The sequence below is a fragment of the Mustela nigripes genome, chromosome 12 (assembly GCF_022355385.1).
Source record: "Mustela nigripes isolate SB6536 chromosome 12, MUSNIG.SB6536, whole genome shotgun sequence".
In the NCBI taxonomy this organism is placed as follows: Eukaryota; Metazoa; Chordata; class Mammalia; order Carnivora; family Mustelidae; genus Mustela; species Mustela nigripes.
This window is the reverse complement of record NC_081568.1, coordinates 96,810,151-96,829,343: the sequence shown is the minus strand read 5'-3', so window position 1 is coordinate 96,829,343 and position 19,193 is coordinate 96,810,151. Positions and strand designations below refer to the sequence as shown.

General features: G+C 38.6%; 1 protein-coding gene across 3 annotated transcripts in view; it reads right to left on the bottom strand.

Annotated features, from left to right (window-relative positions):
* Positions 1-19,193, bottom strand: part of RAD17 (RAD17 checkpoint clamp loader component) — a 40,004-nt gene that overhangs the window by 4,737 nt on the left and 16,074 nt on the right. For all 3 annotated transcript variants that reach the window (XM_059418013.1, XM_059418012.1, XM_059418014.1), the window contains 6 exons: positions 16,177-16,288; positions 12,994-13,179; positions 10,888-10,973; positions 10,619-10,765; positions 9,862-10,011; positions 7,886-8,006 (listed from right to left, as the gene is read on the bottom strand). In XM_059418013.1, coding sequence (XP_059273996.1) covers positions 7,886-8,006; positions 9,862-10,011; positions 10,619-10,765; positions 10,888-10,973; positions 12,994-13,179; positions 16,177-16,288 — 802 coding nt within the window. The remainder of the gene's footprint in view (positions 1-7,885; positions 8,007-9,861; positions 10,012-10,618; positions 10,766-10,887; positions 10,974-12,993; positions 13,180-16,176; positions 16,289-19,193) is intronic.

Sequence of the window (19,193 nt, the reverse complement as noted above, 5' to 3'; positions counted from 1 at the left end):
ATAAAAGACAAAGAGAATAAAAGACAAAGAGAAAGAAGTAAAAAGTAAATAAATAATGTCTAAAATGACATGTAAATAAAGAAATGGGGCAAAAATGATAAGTAAAACATATATATATTTTCTTTTTTTTAAAGTAGGGTCCACGCCCCAATTTAACTCCCACCCCAAGATCAAGAGTTGCATGCCTCGTTTTGCAGTGGGTTGAGTGTCCAACTCTTGGTTTCAGCTCAGGTCACGATCTCAGGGCTGTGGGATGGAGCCTGAGGGCTCTATGCTCAGCACTGAGTTGGCCTAAGACTCTTCTCTCTTTCACCCCACCCAACCCTCCCCCCTGCACATGCTCTTTAATAAATACTGGGGGGAAAAAAAAAGTTGCATGCTCTACCAACCCAGCCAGCCAGCCAGGAGGCCTCAAAACATTTCTTCTTACTTTGTTATGTTAGTCACCATACAATACATCATTAGTTTTTGATGTAGTGTTCCATGACTCATTGCTTGCATATTATACCCAGTGCTCCATGCACTATGTGCCCTCCTTAATACCCATCACCGGACTAACCCATCCCTTCTACCCCCTCCCCACTAAAACCCTCCGTTTGTTTCAAGGAGTCCATGGTCTCTCATGGTTTGTCTCCTCCTTCATTTTCCCCTTCCTTCTCCTAATGTCCTCCATGCTATACTTTATGCTCCACAAATAAGTGAAACCATATGATAATTGGCTTTCTCTGCTTGTCTTATTTCACTCAGCATAATCTCCTCCAGTCCCATTCATGTTGATGCAAAAGTTGGGAATTCATCCCTTCTGATGGCTGAGTAACATTCCATTATATACATGGACCACATCTTCTTTCACCATTCATCTGTTGAGGGGCATTTCAGCTTTTTCCACAGTTTAGTTATTGGGGACACTGGTGCTATGAACACTGCGGGGAGCATGAGGTCCTTCTTTTCACTACATCTGTATCTTTGGGGTAAATACCCAGTAGTGCAATCGCTAAGTCATAAGGCAGTTCTATTTTTAATTTTTTGAGGAATTTCCACACTGTTTTCCAAAGTGGCTATACCAACCTGCATTCCCACCAACAGTGTAAGAGGGTTCCCCCTTCTCCACAAGCTCTCTCAACATTTGTTGTTCCTTGCCTTGTCAATTTTTGCCATTCTGACTGGTGTAAGGTGGTATCTTGATGTGATTTTGATTTGAATTTCCCTGATGGCTAATGATGATGAACATTTTTCATGTGTATGCCTTCTTTGGAGAAGTGTCTGTTTATGTCTTCTGCCGATTTCTTTTTTAAAGATTTTATTTATTTATTTGACAGAGATCACAAGTAGGCAGAGAGAGGGGGGAAGCAGGCTCCCCACCAAGCAGAGAGCCTGATGCGGGGCTCGATCCCAGGACCCGGAGATCATGACCTGAGCTGAAGGTAGAGGCTTAATCCACTGAGCCACCCAGGTGCCCCTTTTCTGCCCATTTTTTTACTTGGTTATTTGTTTTTTGGGTGTTTAGTTTGAGAAGTTCTTTATAGATCCTGGATATCAGCCCTTTGTAGTGTCATTTGTAAATATCTTCTCCCATTCCATGGGTTGCCTCTTTGTATTGTTGACTATTTCCTTTGCTTTTCAGAAGCTTTTTATCTTGATGAAGTGCCAAAAGTTCACTTTTGCTTTTGTTTCCCTTGCCTTTGGAGACGTGTCTTGAACGAAGTTGCTATGGCCAATGCTGAAGGTTACTGCCTATGTTCTCCTCTAGAATTCTGATGGATTCCTGTCTCGCACTGAGGTCTTTCATCCATTTTGAGTTTATCTTTGTGTATGGTGTAAGAGAATGGTCGAGTTTCATTCTTCTGTATACAGCTATCCAATTTTCCCAGCACCATTTATTGAAGAGACTGTCTTTCATCCATAGGATATTTCTTCCTGCTTTGTTGAGGATTACTTGACCATAGAATTGAGGGTCCATATCTGGGCTCTCTATTCTGTTCCACTGGCTTATGTCTCTGTTTTTGTGCCAGTACCATGCTGTCTTGGTGATTATAGCTTTGTAATATAGCTTAAAATCAGGCAACATGATGCCCCCAGCTTTTCTTTTTCAAAATCATATCCTTGGCGCTTCGGGGTCTTTTCTGATTCTATACAAATTTTAGGATTGTTTGTTCCAGCACTTTGAAAAATGCCATTGGTATTTTGATTGGGATAGCTTTGGAAGTATAGATTGCTCTGGCCAGCAGATTTTAACAATATTTATTCTTCCAACCCATGAACATGGAATGTTTTTGTATCTTTTTGTTTCTTCTTCAATTTCTTTCATGAGTGTTCTGTAGTTTCTAGAGTGTAGTAGATCCCTTGCCTCTTTGGTTAGGTTTATTCCAAGGTATCTTATGGGTTTTGGTGCTACTATAAATGGAATCTATTCTCTAATTTCTCTTTCTACAGTTACATTGTTAGTGTATTAGAAAGCAACTGATTTCTTTTTAAATTATTAACTTTATTAACATTACATCAATTCTTATGTATTAATAATATTAATAATCATATTAATAATCATGTATTATTAGCACCATTATTAGCCCCATACAGGTCTGTGAATCGCCACATTTACACACTTCACAGCACATACCCTCCCCCAATGTCCATAACCCAACCACCCTCTCCCCCACTCCCACCCCTGCCAGCAACCCTCAGTTTGTTTTGTGAGATTAAGAGTCTCTTATGGTTTGTCTCCCTCCCAATCCCATCTTGTTTCATTTTTTCCTTCCCTACCCCCCAAGCCCCTACATTGCTTCTCAAATTCCTCATATCAGGGAGTTCACATGATAACTGTCTTTCTTGGATTGACTTATTTCACTCAGCATAATACCCTCTAGTTCCACCCATGTCGTCACAAATGTTGATTCTTTTGATGGCTGCATAGTATTCCATTGTAGATATACCACATCTTCTTTATTCATTCATCTGTTGATGGACATCTAGGAGTTTGGCTATTGTGGACATTGCTGTTATAAACATTCGGGTGCACGTGCCCCTTTGGATCACTCCATTTGTATCTTTAGGGTAAATACCCAGTAGTGTGATTGCTGGGTCACAGGGTAGCTCTGTTTTCATCTTTTTTTTTTTTTTTAAGATTTTATTTATTTGACAGAAAGAGATCACAAGCAGGCAGAGAGAGAGAGGGAAGCAGGCTCCCTGCTGAGCAGAGAGTCCGATGCGGGGCTCCATCCCAGGACCCTGATATCATGACCTGAGCCAAAGGCAGCGGCTTAACCCCCTAAGGCACCCAGGCACCCTATTTTCAACTTTTTGAGGAGCCTCCATGCTGTCTTCCAGAGTGGCTGCACCAGCTTGCATTCCCACCAACAATGAAGGAGGGTTCCCCTTTCTCCACACCCTCACCAGCATCTGTTGTTTCCTGATTTAGCAACTGATTTCTGTACATTGATTTTGTATCCTGCCACATTACTGAATTAGAGTTCTAGTAATTTGGGGGTGGAATCTTTTGGGTTTTCTACATAAAGTATCATGTCATCTGCAAACAGAGAGAGTTTGACTTCTACTTTGCCAATCAGAGTACCTTTTCTCTTTGTTGTCTGATTGCTGTGGTTAGACTTCCAATACTACGTTGAACAAAAGTGGCAAGAGTGGACATCCTTGTTGTGTTCCTGATTTCAAGGGAAAGGCTCTCAGCTTTTCCCCATTGAGAATGATATTCGGGGTGGATTTTTCACAGATGGATTTTATGATATTGAGGAGTATTCCCTCTATCCCTATACTCCAAAGAGTTTTAATCAGGAAAGGATGCTGTATTTTTTCAAATATTTTTTTTTGCATCAATTGAGAGGACCATACAGTTCTTCTCTCTCCTCTTATTAATGTGTTCTATCATATTGATTTGTGAATGTTGAACACCGTTGCACCCCAGGGATGAATCCCACTTGGTCGTGGTGGATAATCTTTTTAATGTACTATTGGATCCTATTAGCTAGGATCTTGTTGAAAATTTTGTCATCCATATTCATCAGGAATATTGGTCTGAAATTCTCCTTTTTGAAAGGGTCTTTGCCTGGTTTGGGGAGCAAGCAAGGTAATGCTGGACTCACAGAATGAGTCTGTAAGTTTTCCTTCTAATTTTTGAAACAGCTTCAGGAAAATAGGTTTTATTTCTTCTTTGGATATTTGGTAGAATTTACCAGTGAATCCATCAGGTCCTGGACTCTGGTTTTTGGGAGGTTTTTGATCACTGCTTTAATGTCATTACTGGTTATTGGTCTATTCAGGTTATCCATTTCTTCCTTGGTAGTTTCTAGTTTTCCAGAAATGCATCCATTTCTTCTAGGTTGCTTAATTTATTCACATATAGTTGTTGTTGATAATTTCTGATAGTTGTTTCTATTTCCTTGGTGTTAGACATGACTGTGCCCTTTCATTCATAATTTTATTAATTTGGATCCTTTCTCTCTTTTTTTTTTTTGGATAAGTCTGGCAAGTGGTTTATTGATCTTATTCTTTCAAAGAAACCGCTTCCAGTTTCGTTGATGTGTTCTACTGTATTTCTGGTTTCTAATTCATTGATCTCTGCTCTAAACTTAATTATTTCCCTTCTAGTGCATGCATTGGGCTTAATTTGTTGTTGCTTCTCCAGTTCAAGGTGTAAACATAGTTTGTGTATTCTGGCTTTTTCTATTTTCTTGAGTGAGGCTTGGATGGTATGTATTTCCCCCTGAGGACCACCTTTGCTGTATCCCATTGGTTTTGGACTGATATGTTTTTGTTCTCACTGGTTTCCATGAATTGTTTAAGTTCTTCTTTGATTTCCTGGTTGACGCAAACATTTTTTCTTTTTAAAGATTTTATTTATTTATTTGACAGAAAGAGCGAGAGAGAGAGATCACAAGTAGGCAGAGAAAGAAGGAAGCAGGCTCCCTGCTGAGCAGAGAGCCTGAGGTGGGGCTCAATCCCAGGACCCTGAGATCATGACCTGAGTGAAGACAGAGGCTTCTGAGCCACCCAGGTACCCTGACCCAAACATTCTTGAGCAGGATAGTCTTTAGCTTCCGAGTGTTTGAATTTCTTCCAAACTTTTTCTTCTGATTGAGTTTTGGTTTCAAAGCATTGTGGTATGTGACTATACATGGAATAATCTCAATCTTTGGTATTGGTTGAACCTGATTTGTGACCCATTATGTGATCTATTTTGGAGAAAGCTCCATGTCTGCTGAAGAATGAGCATTCTGTTGCTTTAGGGTGGAATGTTCTGTATTTATCTATGACGTCCATTTGGTCCACTGAGTCATTCAAAGCTCTTGTTTCTTTGCTGATTTTCTGCTAAGATGTGGAGTGTTGGGTCTCCTATTAGTGATTGTGTGGAGTGTTGAGTCTCCTACTAGTAATGTATTATTATCAATATGTCTTTCTCTCTCTCTCTCTTTTTTTTTTTTTTCAGTATGTCTCTTTATTTTGGTTAACAGGTGGCTTATATAGTTGGCTGCTCCCACGCTAGGGGCATAGATATTTAAAATTGTTAGATCTTCTTGTTGGATAGATCTGTTTCCCCCTCTTCCTCTGCCTGCCTTTCTGCCTACTTGTGATTTCTTTCTCTGTCAAATAAATAAATAAAATCTTAAAAAATAAAAAAGAGTATCTAGATTAGACTGGATCTCATTGATAGCATTTTTAAGTTCTGCCAGATCAGCTCTCATTTGTGCCCTTAGAGAATATATGTTGCCATTAATGGTTTTCTCCATCCTAGCTACTGTCTGCATAAATGTTACCTTGAAGTCTATTTCTGACATCTTTTTTTATATCCATATCCATTAGTTCTGTAGCAGAGGTCACAGTCTGGGGGTTCCTCCCTTAGTCATTCTGTTGAGGGATGGCTGAGGGAATGTACAGAGTCCGAATTATTGATCACAACTCAAGCAAGATGCCCCTATTTTATAGAGACCTTAAAGTTGTCAGCCTCTTGTTCTCCCATCCTGTCTTCTGGGGAGGGACCTGCCTTGCTGTTACTCAGGCAATCGTTTTTGGGCAGAGTTGCCCTGCCCCTTGTTGGTGGGGGATAGACTGAGTGAAAACTGGTTTTTTGAGGCTTTTGTTCTCTGGTAGCTTTCCCCGGCATCTTTCTGCATTTCTTCCAACAGAGCAGAAGTGATCATATCTATAAACCTCTGTCTCAGAACAGAGAGAGCGCAGTCTGTTCTTCAGTGAACTTTCCAAGCGATAGTATCTCTGTTTTTGTCTGTGCTGCTAAAAACCACAGCATCCTGGGTTGTGTGCACCCCACAGAAGCACTCTCAGCCCTCACGTCCAGGTCCAGCCATGTCTCTGCCCTTTGTCTTTCTAAAACTGTCAGCAACCCCCAGTTCGCATTTGCGCCCCTGCAGCTTCAGGTTTCAGCTTGGGGGGCTGCCCTAAAGTTCTTCCTCCACCTCTATGGTATGCAAGTCTCTGTTTGGGCCCCAGCACGAGAGCCTTTTGCACTCCAGTGGTATAGGATCCCAGAGGCTCCCTCCCACTTCCATTTATCTTCCAATACCTGCCCATAAAATCATGGCTCCCTGCTTCATACCTCGAAACTAAACACTGGAGATATCTGTTTGTAGAGATCCAGATATATCCTCCTATGTCTCAGGCAGATTTTGTAGGTATTCAGAGTGCTGTGGTAGATATCCAGCTTACTTACTTCAGGGGACTGGCTAAAATAGGGTCCCCTATCCTCCACCATCTTTGCAACCTCCCCAAACACCTTATTTTTGACTGAATTTTATAAACCCTTCGACGTTTGTTAATCTAACACTGTGAGGGGTCTTGCATACTCACCTTATTAAAGATCCACTACAGAACAGAATTAGGATTTTTTTAAAAACAGCTTTTTGATATGGAAAACTGAGTTTGTGATCCCATAATCTGAATTTTTAATTAGTAGATAAATGAATCTCCAGATAATTCCAATGTAAGTAGTCTAAACCAGTACTAGATAATAAACTGGGAAAGGTGAGAATAAACTCTGTGGTGTTAGGCTAAAACAGAATGTATTGTTGTGAACTCATGGTTTACACACGCATCATACACACACACATGCACACACACTTCCTAGCTTTGTTCCACTGAAACAGCCTAGACACAATGATATTCCAGTAGCAAGGACCATATCTAGTGTCCTGATCCTAAATTCTTTTTTTTTTAGGCTATATGCCCAATATGGAGATTGAACTCACAACCCCTAGATCAAGAGTCACATGCTCTATCAACAGAGCAAGCGAGGCAGCCCCAGACCCTAAATCTTAAATATCATTTCCACTATAAGGAACCAGGACTCCTGAAATTCCTAATTCCAGGACTAGGGCAAGCGAAGTATAAAATGATCCTGGATTTTTGATATTTATAAAAGGGACATCAGAGAGGGCTTTCTCTTTGCTCTGCTTTCTGCCATGTGAGAATATAAGATGACAGCCATCTACAAGGTAGGAATGAGGTCTTCACCAGACACTGGATCTGCCTGTATCTTGATTTTGGACTTCCCAACCTCTGGAGCTGATTTAGTACTTATTTATAAAATATGGAGTGCTACTCATGATAAATGTCATATGCCAATTAAAGCATATGTCTAATGTTTGTATATGCACAGAATAAAGTCTACAAGAATTTGTAGACTTTTGTAGTCTTTGAAAAGCAATTACCTGTGGTTATAGAAGACTTTTAGCTTTTACTTTATATATATATCTGTATTGCTTTCTTCCTTTTTAAGTAAAAAGTACATATTAATTCTGGATCAAAAAATAAAGGGGAAAAAAAACTTAGCTCACTAGAATAAAGCAATGAGTTGACCTACAGAACGTTATAAAGTTGTAAAATACTAATTCTTGGGATAAATAAAAACCCATGTTATTACCTGGATTTCTCATTGGAATGGTTAGCAAGGCAAGGTATGGCAACAGCTGAGTTTGGAGGCATAAAGCTGGTAAGCAGAAGTCAGAAAAAAGTGCTTTTGCTGTCAAGCAATTTTCCCGATACTGTATAGGAAAAAAAAGATGAAATGAAAAATAAAAAAATATGGAGATGTATTCCTAGACAAACTAAGTTTACTGTATCCCAAATTGTGTTTATATACCACATATTTTAAGAGTTTATGTAATTAGTTTTTATAACTGTTCTAATCTTACCTAATAAAGCATTTTACCTGTAAAACTATTTCCTATCTGACATAACAGCAATAAGACTTTTTTTTAAGAGACCTAAATGTAGAAAGAAAAAGAATCTTAAAAACGAAAGGAATTTGGCTTAATTTATGTGAGGGTTTGTTTCTCAGTTAAAAAAAATTATTTTCTTTAGTTAACATGGGTACAATGCTAGGCTGAGGAGGAGAGAAGCACAATCTGCTTTCAAGGACCTTACAGTTTTACAGAGACAATCTGTATGGAACTATAAGGAAAATTAATATTCGTATTATAAAGAGCAAAGCAAATCAATAAGGGACATAAACTGGTTAAAAGTCATCAAATTCTCCAAGAAATCTGTTGGAAAAATGTCTTAGGTAACGAATTGCAGGCTCATATTTAGCCATATGATTTACAAACTGGAAAACATCTTAGAGATGACGTAGTCCAAGGGCCACAAATTTGGATGCTGTAGAAGATAGGCAGGTATATAAAATCAGTGCAGTGAGACAGCTGGAGAAAGTAGTACCCACCACTCCCATCTTCAAGGGACAGATGCTACTTGGCTTGATCAGATTGCTGCCATGTAAAAACATAGACCAGTGCTGCCTTACTTTGCATTCTTTTCAGGAGTTAGAGGAATTCTGAGCCAGAAATCTGTATATGAACTTTAATTATTATACTCATTTTTTAAAGATGAAAATTCATGAAAAAAAATCTTTCTGTGTGCAGTATTCAAAGTGGGGGGGCCACCCATTTTTTATTGCTAATGAATCCTTTAAAGCTGTGGAAACTAGCGGCACCTGGGTGGCTCAGTGGGTTAAAGCCTCTGCCTTTGGCTCAGGTCATGATCCCAGGCTCCTGGAATTGAGCCCCGCAACAGGCTCTCTACTCAGCGGGGAACCTGCTTCCTCTTCTCTCTCTCTGCCTGACTCTCTGCCTACTTGTGATCTTTGTCTGTCAAATAAATAAATAAAATCTTTAAAAAAAAAAAGCTGTGGAAACTAAGTGCACACTAGGTAAAATAATTCGTCCAAATGGTTAGAGGCAAAGCAAAGATTTACCTTTTTTCCTTCTTCTTCTTCTTCTTTTTTTTTTTTAAAGTAATCTCTACACCCAATGTGGGGCTTGAACTCACAACCCTGAGATTAAGAGTCACACATTCTTCCAACTGAGCCAGCCAGGTGTCCATATGTTTTTTTTTTTTTAAGATTTATTTATTTATTTATTTATTTGACAGACAGAGATCACAAGTAGGCAGAGAGGCAGGCAGAGAGAGAAGAGAGAGGAGGAAGCAAGCTGCCTGCTGAGCAGAGAGTCCGATGCGGGGCTCGATCCCAGGACCCTGAGATCATGACCTAAGCCGAAGGCAGAGGCTTTAACCCTCTGAGCCACTCAGGCTCTCCCCACCTATTTTTAATTAAAACTGAAAGATAATTATAATGATCCTGTGAATTCAATAATAATCAACTAAGAAATAAAATATGTACTTTTAAATTTTTAGTGTTTTTTTCCTTAAAAATAATGAGGCATTCAAGAAGAGCGTCCTTTTTATGTCTTACTACAATTCTAAGAAAATTGCAGGTTTTAGCAACTATTTCTTGCTTATAATAAAACACTTTTTAAAAACTTATAAAAAATAACTGCTTTACTGAAATATAATTCACATACTATAAAGTTTACCTATAAAAAATTAAAATTCTTTTTTTACCTTTTTATTTATAAGAAACCACTGGGGTTTGTGCAAGGGTCGAAAACTTGATCCTCCTCCTTGGCAATGAGCAAATCCTCGGGCTTTGTTGGAATGTATCACACCTCTTGTAGCTATGGATATACTATATTGATTGAGTAAAGACCGTGTCTAAAAAGGAGACAAAATGTAAAATAAAGAAAATAAGAGATTTACAATGCAGTGCTACTACTGGTACTGCTGATGCCAAAAAAATACTAATCATATTTACTTAATGTATGTTCCCTATATTTTTTTTAGTATTTATTGATTTATTTTAGAGAGAGAGAACATGCACATGTGTGATTCAGGGAGGGGCAGAGGGAAAGAATCTTTAGCAGACTCTCTGCTGAGTGTGGGGAGGAGCCCCAAGTTCAGGGCTCGATCCCATGAACCATGAGATCACAACCTAAGCTGAAACCAAGAGTTTTATTACTGTTATTAAGAAGTTACATAAGGGGTCCCTAGGTAGCTCAGTCGGTTAAGCATCTTCCTTTGGCTCACATCATGATCCCAGAGTCCTGGGATCAAGTCCCGAGTTGGGTTTTCTGCTCAGCAGGGAGTCTGCTTCTCCTTCTGCCCCTCTCCCTAGCTTGTGCTCTCTCTCTCAAAAATAAATAAAATCTTAAAAAAAAAAAAAAAGAAGTTACGTAAGAAGTCAAATAATGAGGGATAAAAATAAACTTTCTAAATTGAGGAAATATTCATAAACAAAAACAGTTAAGTCAAATGGTCTTACATTCCAGTCACTGCTGAGGATATCTGCAAAACTCAGAAAATCACTGGCTCTGACAAGATCATCTACTTCCACAAAGAAATCTATGTAGTTTTGGTGAAGATATAAATTAAACAGCTCTCCTGGCATGTGTGACATTTCTACTACTTCCTATAAAAAGAAGCATACACACATAATTTAGGTAAAATGCAGTGGTTAAACGTACATACGCATAAATGTGAATAATATATATCCTGTAAAAAGTACTACATATTATTAAAGACTTTATTTACCTCAGGTTGAACAAGTAAGGTATCCCGCTCATACTCTGATAAATGCGAAGGCAACCGAGGAGAATCTATTTCTGCTAAAGATGCTCCTATAAAAAAATTTCTGGAATTATTAAAAATAGCACCACCTACAGTTCCATAGAACCACTCATTCCAAGGTTCTTTCAACACTTTAGACACATAATACCAAACACATTAAGCAAGATGTTAAAAATAAAAAAACTAAGAAAACTGGAAGCTTATGTGAGTTGCCTCACTATTACAGTGCGTTGCTGTTGTATATACATTAAGTTGTCTTACATCATCACTATTCTTAAGAACTCAAATTAGAATTCTGGTACCTGGATTATGGTTTTTCTAGAAATAAAATACTCCAATTGTCAAAGCACTCTGCAGCATTTCACCTTTTCAGTTCTGCATTGCTTTCTTCTTTTGTTTTGTTTTAAAGTGTTTTTTCCTTTTTTTAATGTATTTGACAGACAGAGGTCACAAGTAGGCAGAGAAGCAGGCAGAGAGAGAGGAGGAAGCAGGCACCCCGCTGAGCAGAGAGCCCTATGTGGGGCTCCATCCGAGGACCTAGAATCATGACCCAAGCCGAAAGCAGAGGCTTTAACCCACTGAGCCACCCAGGTGCCCCTTGTTTTAAAGATTTTATTTATTTATTTGACAGAGAGAGATAGACAGACAGCAGGAGAGGGAACACAAGCAGGGGGAATCAGAGAGGGAAAAGCAGGCTTCCTGCCGAGCAGGGAGCCCAAAGCGGGTCTTGATACCAGCACAGTGGGATCATGACCTGAGCTGAAGACAGATGCTTAATGACTGAGCCACCCAGGCATCCCATGCTTTCTTCTTTTAATTCTCATTCTCAATATAAAGATCTTTACTGTTCTCTTTACTGTGTAGGATGAAGCTGCTTTCTGCATGAGAGAACAGAAACCCTGTTCCCTGATTCAAGAAGTTATAAATGAATGTTGAGAAGGAAAACAAAAGGGAGAAGGAAAACAATCAGTGGGAAGAGACTCAGATTCAGAGGTAAGAGATCTAAGGACAGAAGTGTGTCTTCACTTCCATCTAAGTGTGCCTGTTTCATTTTGTTTGGGTGGCATGAAGGCTTCCATTTAGAAATCCCTAATTTTCAACTATCTGGAAAGAAGAGACTGAGAGATATTAGTCTAAAATAAGAAGGATGCCAGGACTGAGAAGCAGTAATAGACAACAGAAGACAAAGAAGCAAGGAAGATAAGAAGATGGAAAACAGGTACGGGAGGCACTCAAGAGTTTTACAGGAAGATTAAAAACAGTTGTTTAAAACAGCTGGGTTTTTAGCAACCAAAAATTAGTTTCAGATAGTAAGAGGTGTGATAAGTATGAAGCTTCAATGAATGTCTGTTCAGATACTATTTATGACCCACTGAAGCATGTATTTTACAAGAGGTTTGAAAAACTGAGAGGAAATTGAGAACTTTTCTCAATGGTCCATTATGATTATTTACTTTGTGCTTTAACAGATAAAACTATGGGAACAGTTTCCTTCAAAATTTTTAAGAACTGTTTCAATCTATATAAAGGCATGTCAGATCCTGCCCCGCACCCACAATCCTAATTCTCTTCCTTCAGGATCAGCACACTAAAAACTGATATTTTCTACATGAAAAACAGAAGTCTGGGGTTTTATTGAAGGGAAAACCAATCTGGGAACTTAGAGATCAGTGATCCGCGTGTAGGGACTGAAGGGATCCAAAGAAGCCTGAAGCTACCTGGCTACTTGCCTAGGATTCTGGTGTCCAGAGTTTACGCCCAAGAGGGCTTTGGGCTATCAACACCTGCCACTAAAATTCTAGAGAAACTGGTGTCTTACCTGCAGCAAACTATACTTTTAAAGATTTACAGACATGGATATTTGGTCTATAGTAGTTTTCACATTTAGTCCTACCCAGTCTAAACACACTCTATCTGAATACACTTACCTGCTATGTCTCAGGCTTTGCTGAACAGAATCAGACCTACCCCTAACTGCCAAATACGTCACATTTTCAACTCGTATTTAATTTTAGTTGTAAGACTAATGTCTAACAGATTAAAAAAAAAAAAAAAGTAAGGCTTTCTTACTTTTACAATATAGTATTTTCCCCAGAGCTCTGAAGAGAAAAAGAGAAATATCTTTGCCACCAATAGCTTGGACCTCTTGGTTTTCAAAAACCCTATCAGTTTTTTTCCTTTGTTTTGATTTTGACAGTGCAGCAGATGATTTTATTGAAGACAATGCTTTCTTCCTTGGCCATAAACGGTTTTCTCCTAAATAATACAATATTGAAAATAAAATTCAATATTTTATTGAATATATTGACAATATTGAAAATAAAATTAAAATATGAAAAATAAGACTGACAACATTTTATATGGTTACACTAGTCTAATTAAAATATATTTTTTCTAATAAAGTGTAATTATAAAATATATGAATTGAGTAACAGTCGTCTTTGGGTTGCTACACTATGAAAATGGAATAAAACATCACCTGAAAGTACCTCATGACACAGATTTTAAATTTTATGCATAGAAATGACACATTCTCTAATATAGGCCTATCATTTTGATTTCTTATGGCACTGCTTGTGCAATGTACTGTTCTTGATGCATGATAGATATTAGTCAATTAAATCCTGAAAATAACTTGATTAGGGGAGAACTCTTACTATACACATTAAAGATAGAAGATATAAAGGGATTAAGTAACTGCCTCAAGGGCATCAGCTTCTAAGTGATATGAATCCAGACAACAGTTCTGTAGTGCATGTTCAACAACTATTCTGTATTACCCTCCTACCGATTTGGGTACTCTTCAATTTATGAATATGCCAGTGTTGAAATTTCAGTGGTCAATCTACTGTTCAAAACTCAGAATGCATCCCTTAAGAAAAGTAGCCTGGAAGAGCAGAAAAAACTAGGATCTGGGTTTGATTCTTATTACGGTCTATCTCATTAAGCTGGTCAAGAATTAAAGGAATCAATATATGATTGCTAATACGGTTCCTAACCCACTCAAAAAACATTATTTTCTTCCTTTTAACATTTCTGAGCTAAGAGTAATAATGTTGTAAGTGACAGGATAGCAAACTGGCCTACTTCAGCCTTCCCAACCCAAAGTTCCAGTAGTGAACCTAAGCACCACTTACATTTATTTTTCTATTTATTTTATTTTTCTCCTTAATATTTCTACAGGAATATACAGAATTCTGATTTCAGTTGTATTAAGCTGCCTATTTACTTTTCTCTACAGTTATTTTGAAAAACAAAGATATAAACTAAACAAACAGATTATTCTTATAGGTAAACACTAGGATTTCAGGTGGGTTCTGAGAACTCCAAAGATGGCTTTTAATTTTTCAAGGTGAATTCCTCAATGTGAAACATCAAGCAGGGTGCTTGTTAAATGTTTTCTGACAAGGACCATGTACAAGAAACCATGTGCTATCTCTCTATATCCATATACATTTTTAAAGATTTATTTATTTGAGAGAGAGTGCATGTGGGCACACGAGAAGGGAGAGGCGCAGAGGGAAAAAACCTTTAAGCCGACTCCCTGCTGAGCACTAAGCCCCACAGGGAGCTCCATCCATGACCCAGGAGAACATAACCTGACCCCAAACCAGGAATTAGTCGCTCAACCTACTGAGCCAACCAGGCACCACTTTCCCTTCTCACTTTTTTTTTTTTAAGTAGGCTCCATGCCCAACAGGTAGCCCAACACAAGGGCCTAAATTCAGGACCCTGAATTAAGACCTCAGCTGAGATCAAGAGTCAGATGCTTAACCAACTGAGCCACAATGGCACCCCTGTGCTACCTCTTTTAATATAGCATGACACTGTATCTTCCTTACAATAAAAATAAATCAATTTATTAACTGTACCATATATAAATTAAAAATAGGGAACCTGGGTGGCTCAGTTCGTTAAACATCTGGCTTTGGCTCAGGTCATGATCCCAGAGTCCTGGGATCAAGTCCTGAATCAGGTTCCCTGCTCAGCAGGGGAGCCTGCTTCTCCCTTTCCCTTGCCTGCAGCTTCCCCTGCTTGAGTACTCTCTCTGTGTCAAATAAATAAAAAACTTTGGGGTGCTTGGGTGGCTCAGTGGGTTAAGCCTCTGACTTCAAGCTCAGGTCATGATCTCAGGGTCCTGGGATCAAGCCCCACACTGGGCTCTCTGCTCAGCAGGGAGCCTGCTTCTCCCTCTCTCTCTGTCTGCCTCTCTCTGTTAAATAAATAAATAAAAATCTTTAAATAAATACAAATCTTAAAAAAATTAAAAGTAAATACAAAGGTGAACCTATGTAAGCACAATACTATATATTTCTTAAATATTTTTTTAATATACTTTTTAAAGATGTTATTTATTTATTTGAGAGAGAATGAGTGAGAGAGAGCATGAAAGAGGAGGAGGTCAGAGGGAGAAACAGACTCCCCAAGGAGCTGGGAGCCCGATGCGGGACTTGATCCTGGAAGTCCAGGATCATGACCTGAGCCAAAGGCAGTTGTTCAACCAACTGAGCCACGCAGGCGCCCAAAGATTTATTTTGGAGAGAGCACACCCACGTGCACTCAGCGGGGAGAGGGAGAGAGAAAACTTCGACCAGGCTCCATGCCCAGCATGGAGCTCCAGGTGGGGCTTGATCTCACAACCCTGAGATCATGACCTGGGCTGAAATCAAGAGTCGGACACTTAACTAACTGAGCCATGCAGGTGCCCCTCAGCACAATACTATTAAAATTCACTAACAGCTGATCATTTATTGACTCCTTAATATATATTAAGCACTGGAATAAACACTCTACAAGTGTTAACTCACTTTTCACACAACTCTGTAAGAGAAGTTCTCATATAAAAGGTGAGAATATGCAAGCACAAAAATAACTGTCATTTGCAAGATTCTTCACCAGTAAATGGCAGAGCCAGAATTTTCATCCAGGAAGTCTCATCCAAATTAACTTTAAAAAGTCAAGTAGCAATAAATAAATTAATTAACTTAAAAATAAATTAATAAATAAAAATTAAAGTAGCAAACCACCTAATTGAATCAGGTTTTATCTCAGGTATACAGGTACATACAATGACATATTCATAAGGCGTGTGTATGCATGTGTACATACATGATTTTATAGAACAGTCTCAAAAAAACTATAGATGGAGATATATATCAATTATAAGTTAAAATATGTTTAGTTTGATTTCGATTCATGAACTGAAGTCAGTCACCCAAACAATGCAGTAAGAAATTTATCTTTCACAGTTACCTTTTGAAGAAGAAAACTGGAGGCTGTTTATTGCACTTCGGATATCACCAGAACACCCTTGACAGAGCAACTCTAGAGAACGTCTATCAGGGACAGTAATATTTCCTCCATTCTAAAATGAAAAAAATTGAAGTTTAAAAAACTAGTTTCTAAAACCAAAAAAACAGCTCTCCCGTTTCTAAACGAAAAAGTAAATTAGAATCTTTTAAAGTTAGATGCTAAAAAGCTTCCATGTTAAATGCCAGTCTGCTCAGGAAAGCCAATGACTTATCATACCTTAAGGTAAATTCTCAAGAGCATAAAATACTTTCACTTGTTTACTTGGACTAGATTATATTTTGAAGTTCTCTTACTATAAACACATGTATATATAAATATATACATATATATACACACACACATATATACATACATATAAACATCACTCCCTTGTCAGTTCAAGTATAAGACCAGAAAAATTTATCTATCCCTCTCCACCTTAAGAAACTCTTAATTGTTTCCTGACAACATGATTTAAATTGATTCCAGGTCATGATCTCAGGGGCCTGGGATTGAGCCCTACAGTGGCTCCATGCTCAGTGGGGAGTCTGCCTGAGATTCTCTCCCTCTGCCTGTCCCCCTGCTTGTGAATACACACACATGTTCTCTAATAAATAAATCTTTAAAAAAGATATATATTTCTGTGGAAGGAAAACTGCCTCCAAAGTCTCTAACAATTACTAATTTATTTTTTTCTACCAACAGTTATGTGAGAGTGCCAATTTTTTATCTGTGGCAGCCCTGTTTATTGATCTCTTAAAATTTCTACAAACTGATATGTGAAAAATGGTGTCTGGTTTAAATATTAATTTCTTTGATTACCAGTAGGGCGACATACCTCTCATGTTTACTGGCCATTTGTGTATTGGCTTCTCTGTTCTTGGAATTTTCACTGATTTATTTATTTTTTTTAAAGTTTTATTTTTGCAAGAGAGAGGGAGAGCACACTAGAGAAAGCACAAGTGGAATGAGGGGCACAGGGAGAAGCAGACTCCCTGCTGAGCAGGGATTCCCAATGTGGAGCTCGGTCCTGGGACTTCAGGATCATGAACTGAGCCAAAGGCAGATGCTTAACTGACCGATTCATCCAGACACTCCTGTCCTTAGCCTTTTTAGGTAGGCACATTTTTACATATTCATATATTAATACTTTATCTGTTATATAAATTGCAAATATTTTCTTCCACTCTCATGCTTATCTTTTACCTTAGCTTACCAGGCCTTCTATCATTCCCTGAGCTTTTCATTTTTCTGAAGTAAATCCAATCCAATGTTCTTAGGGCTTTTGTTTCTTTTTTAGGAAAACTATCCCTCAAACCAAAGTCAGTACTTTTTCTTAATACTATTCTCATTTTGAGGGTGCCTGGGTGGCTCAGTGGGTTAAGCATCTGCCCTTTACTCAGATCATGATCTGACTGATCAGATCATCATCATGATCTCCAGGTCCTGGGATCAAACACCAAGTGTGAGAGTGCCAATTTTTGGGTCATGATCGAAGGGTCCAGGGATCGAGCCCCGCATCGGGCTCTCTGTTCAGCAGGGAGCCTGCTTCCTTTCCTCTCTCTCTGCCTCTCTGCCTCCCTGTGATTTCTGTCTGTCTGCTTAGCAGGGAGTCTGCTTCTCCCTCTCTCCTGCTCTGTCCCTCCCTACTGCTCATTTTCTCTCTCAAATAAATAAAATCTTTAAAAAAATACTATTGTCATTTTTTTTTGCATTCACATCTTTCATTTACTCAGAAATCTTATTTTGATTACCAGTAGGTAATCAAATTTGTTTTACAGAGAGCACATGTGTGAGTGGGAGAGGGAGCAGAGGGAAAGATTCTCAAGCAGACTCCCCATTGAGTGCATAGACCAAGGCAGGGATCATGTCAGGACCCTGAGATTGTGACCTGAGCCAAAATCAAGACTCAGAAGCTGAACTGACTGAGCCACTTAGGCGCCCCTACCTAGAAATTATTTTTGTGCAGAGTATAAAGATGCAACCTTATGTTTCCCACATGGATATCCCTTATGTTTTCCACATGGATATCCAATTGTGTTAATATCACTTTTTAATTATAATAGTTTCCTCTCTCCCCACTCTAAAATGCTACTTCCATTATACAGAAAATTGTCATTTACACATACTGATATATTTCTGTGCTGTCTTCTAACTGAATCCTTCCTTTTGTGTGTCAACAGTACACAGCTGTAAAATTTACAGTTTTACATTATGTTCCAATACCTAGATAGCAAGTCTGTCTTCACTATTCTTTTACCAAAATTTTCCTGCTCATGTTTGTGATTTTCTCTTCCAGATTACTTTCACTTTTATTCTGAATACATTTATTTTATTTATTTATTTATTTTAAAAAAGATTTTATTTATTTTGACAGACAGAAATCACAGGGAGGCAGAGAGGCAGAGAGAGAGGAAAGGAAGCAGGCTCCCCGCTGAGCAGAGAGCCCGATGCGGGGCTCGATCCCCGGACCCTGGGATCATGACCCAAGCCGAAGGCAGAGGCTTTAAATCACTGAGCCACCCAGGTGCCCCTACATTTATTTTATTTAAAATTGTTTCAAGAGTATTTGTTTTTGAAAACTTCTAGTGTGGACTACTTGCCAAAAAGGAAATGTAATTTGGTTTTTTTTTTTTTTAAAGATTTCATCCATTTATTTGAGAGAGTGTGAGAGAGAGAACATGACTGGGCAGGAGGGGCAGATGGAGAGGGAGAAGCAGACTCCCCACTGATCAAGAAGCCTGACCCAGAGCTCGATCCCAGGACCCTGAGATCATGACCTGAGCTGAAAGCAGACATTTAACTGACTGAGCCATGCAGGCACCCCAGGAAATGTAATTTGAAATCATGATCCTTTGTAGCTGAAGGAAATACCATAGATGTTAATCACTTTGAACACAGAAATGTGACTGAAATGTATGATCACACTTTACATACATAACAGTATCAACAAAAAGACTAAAGATCTTTTTTTCCTT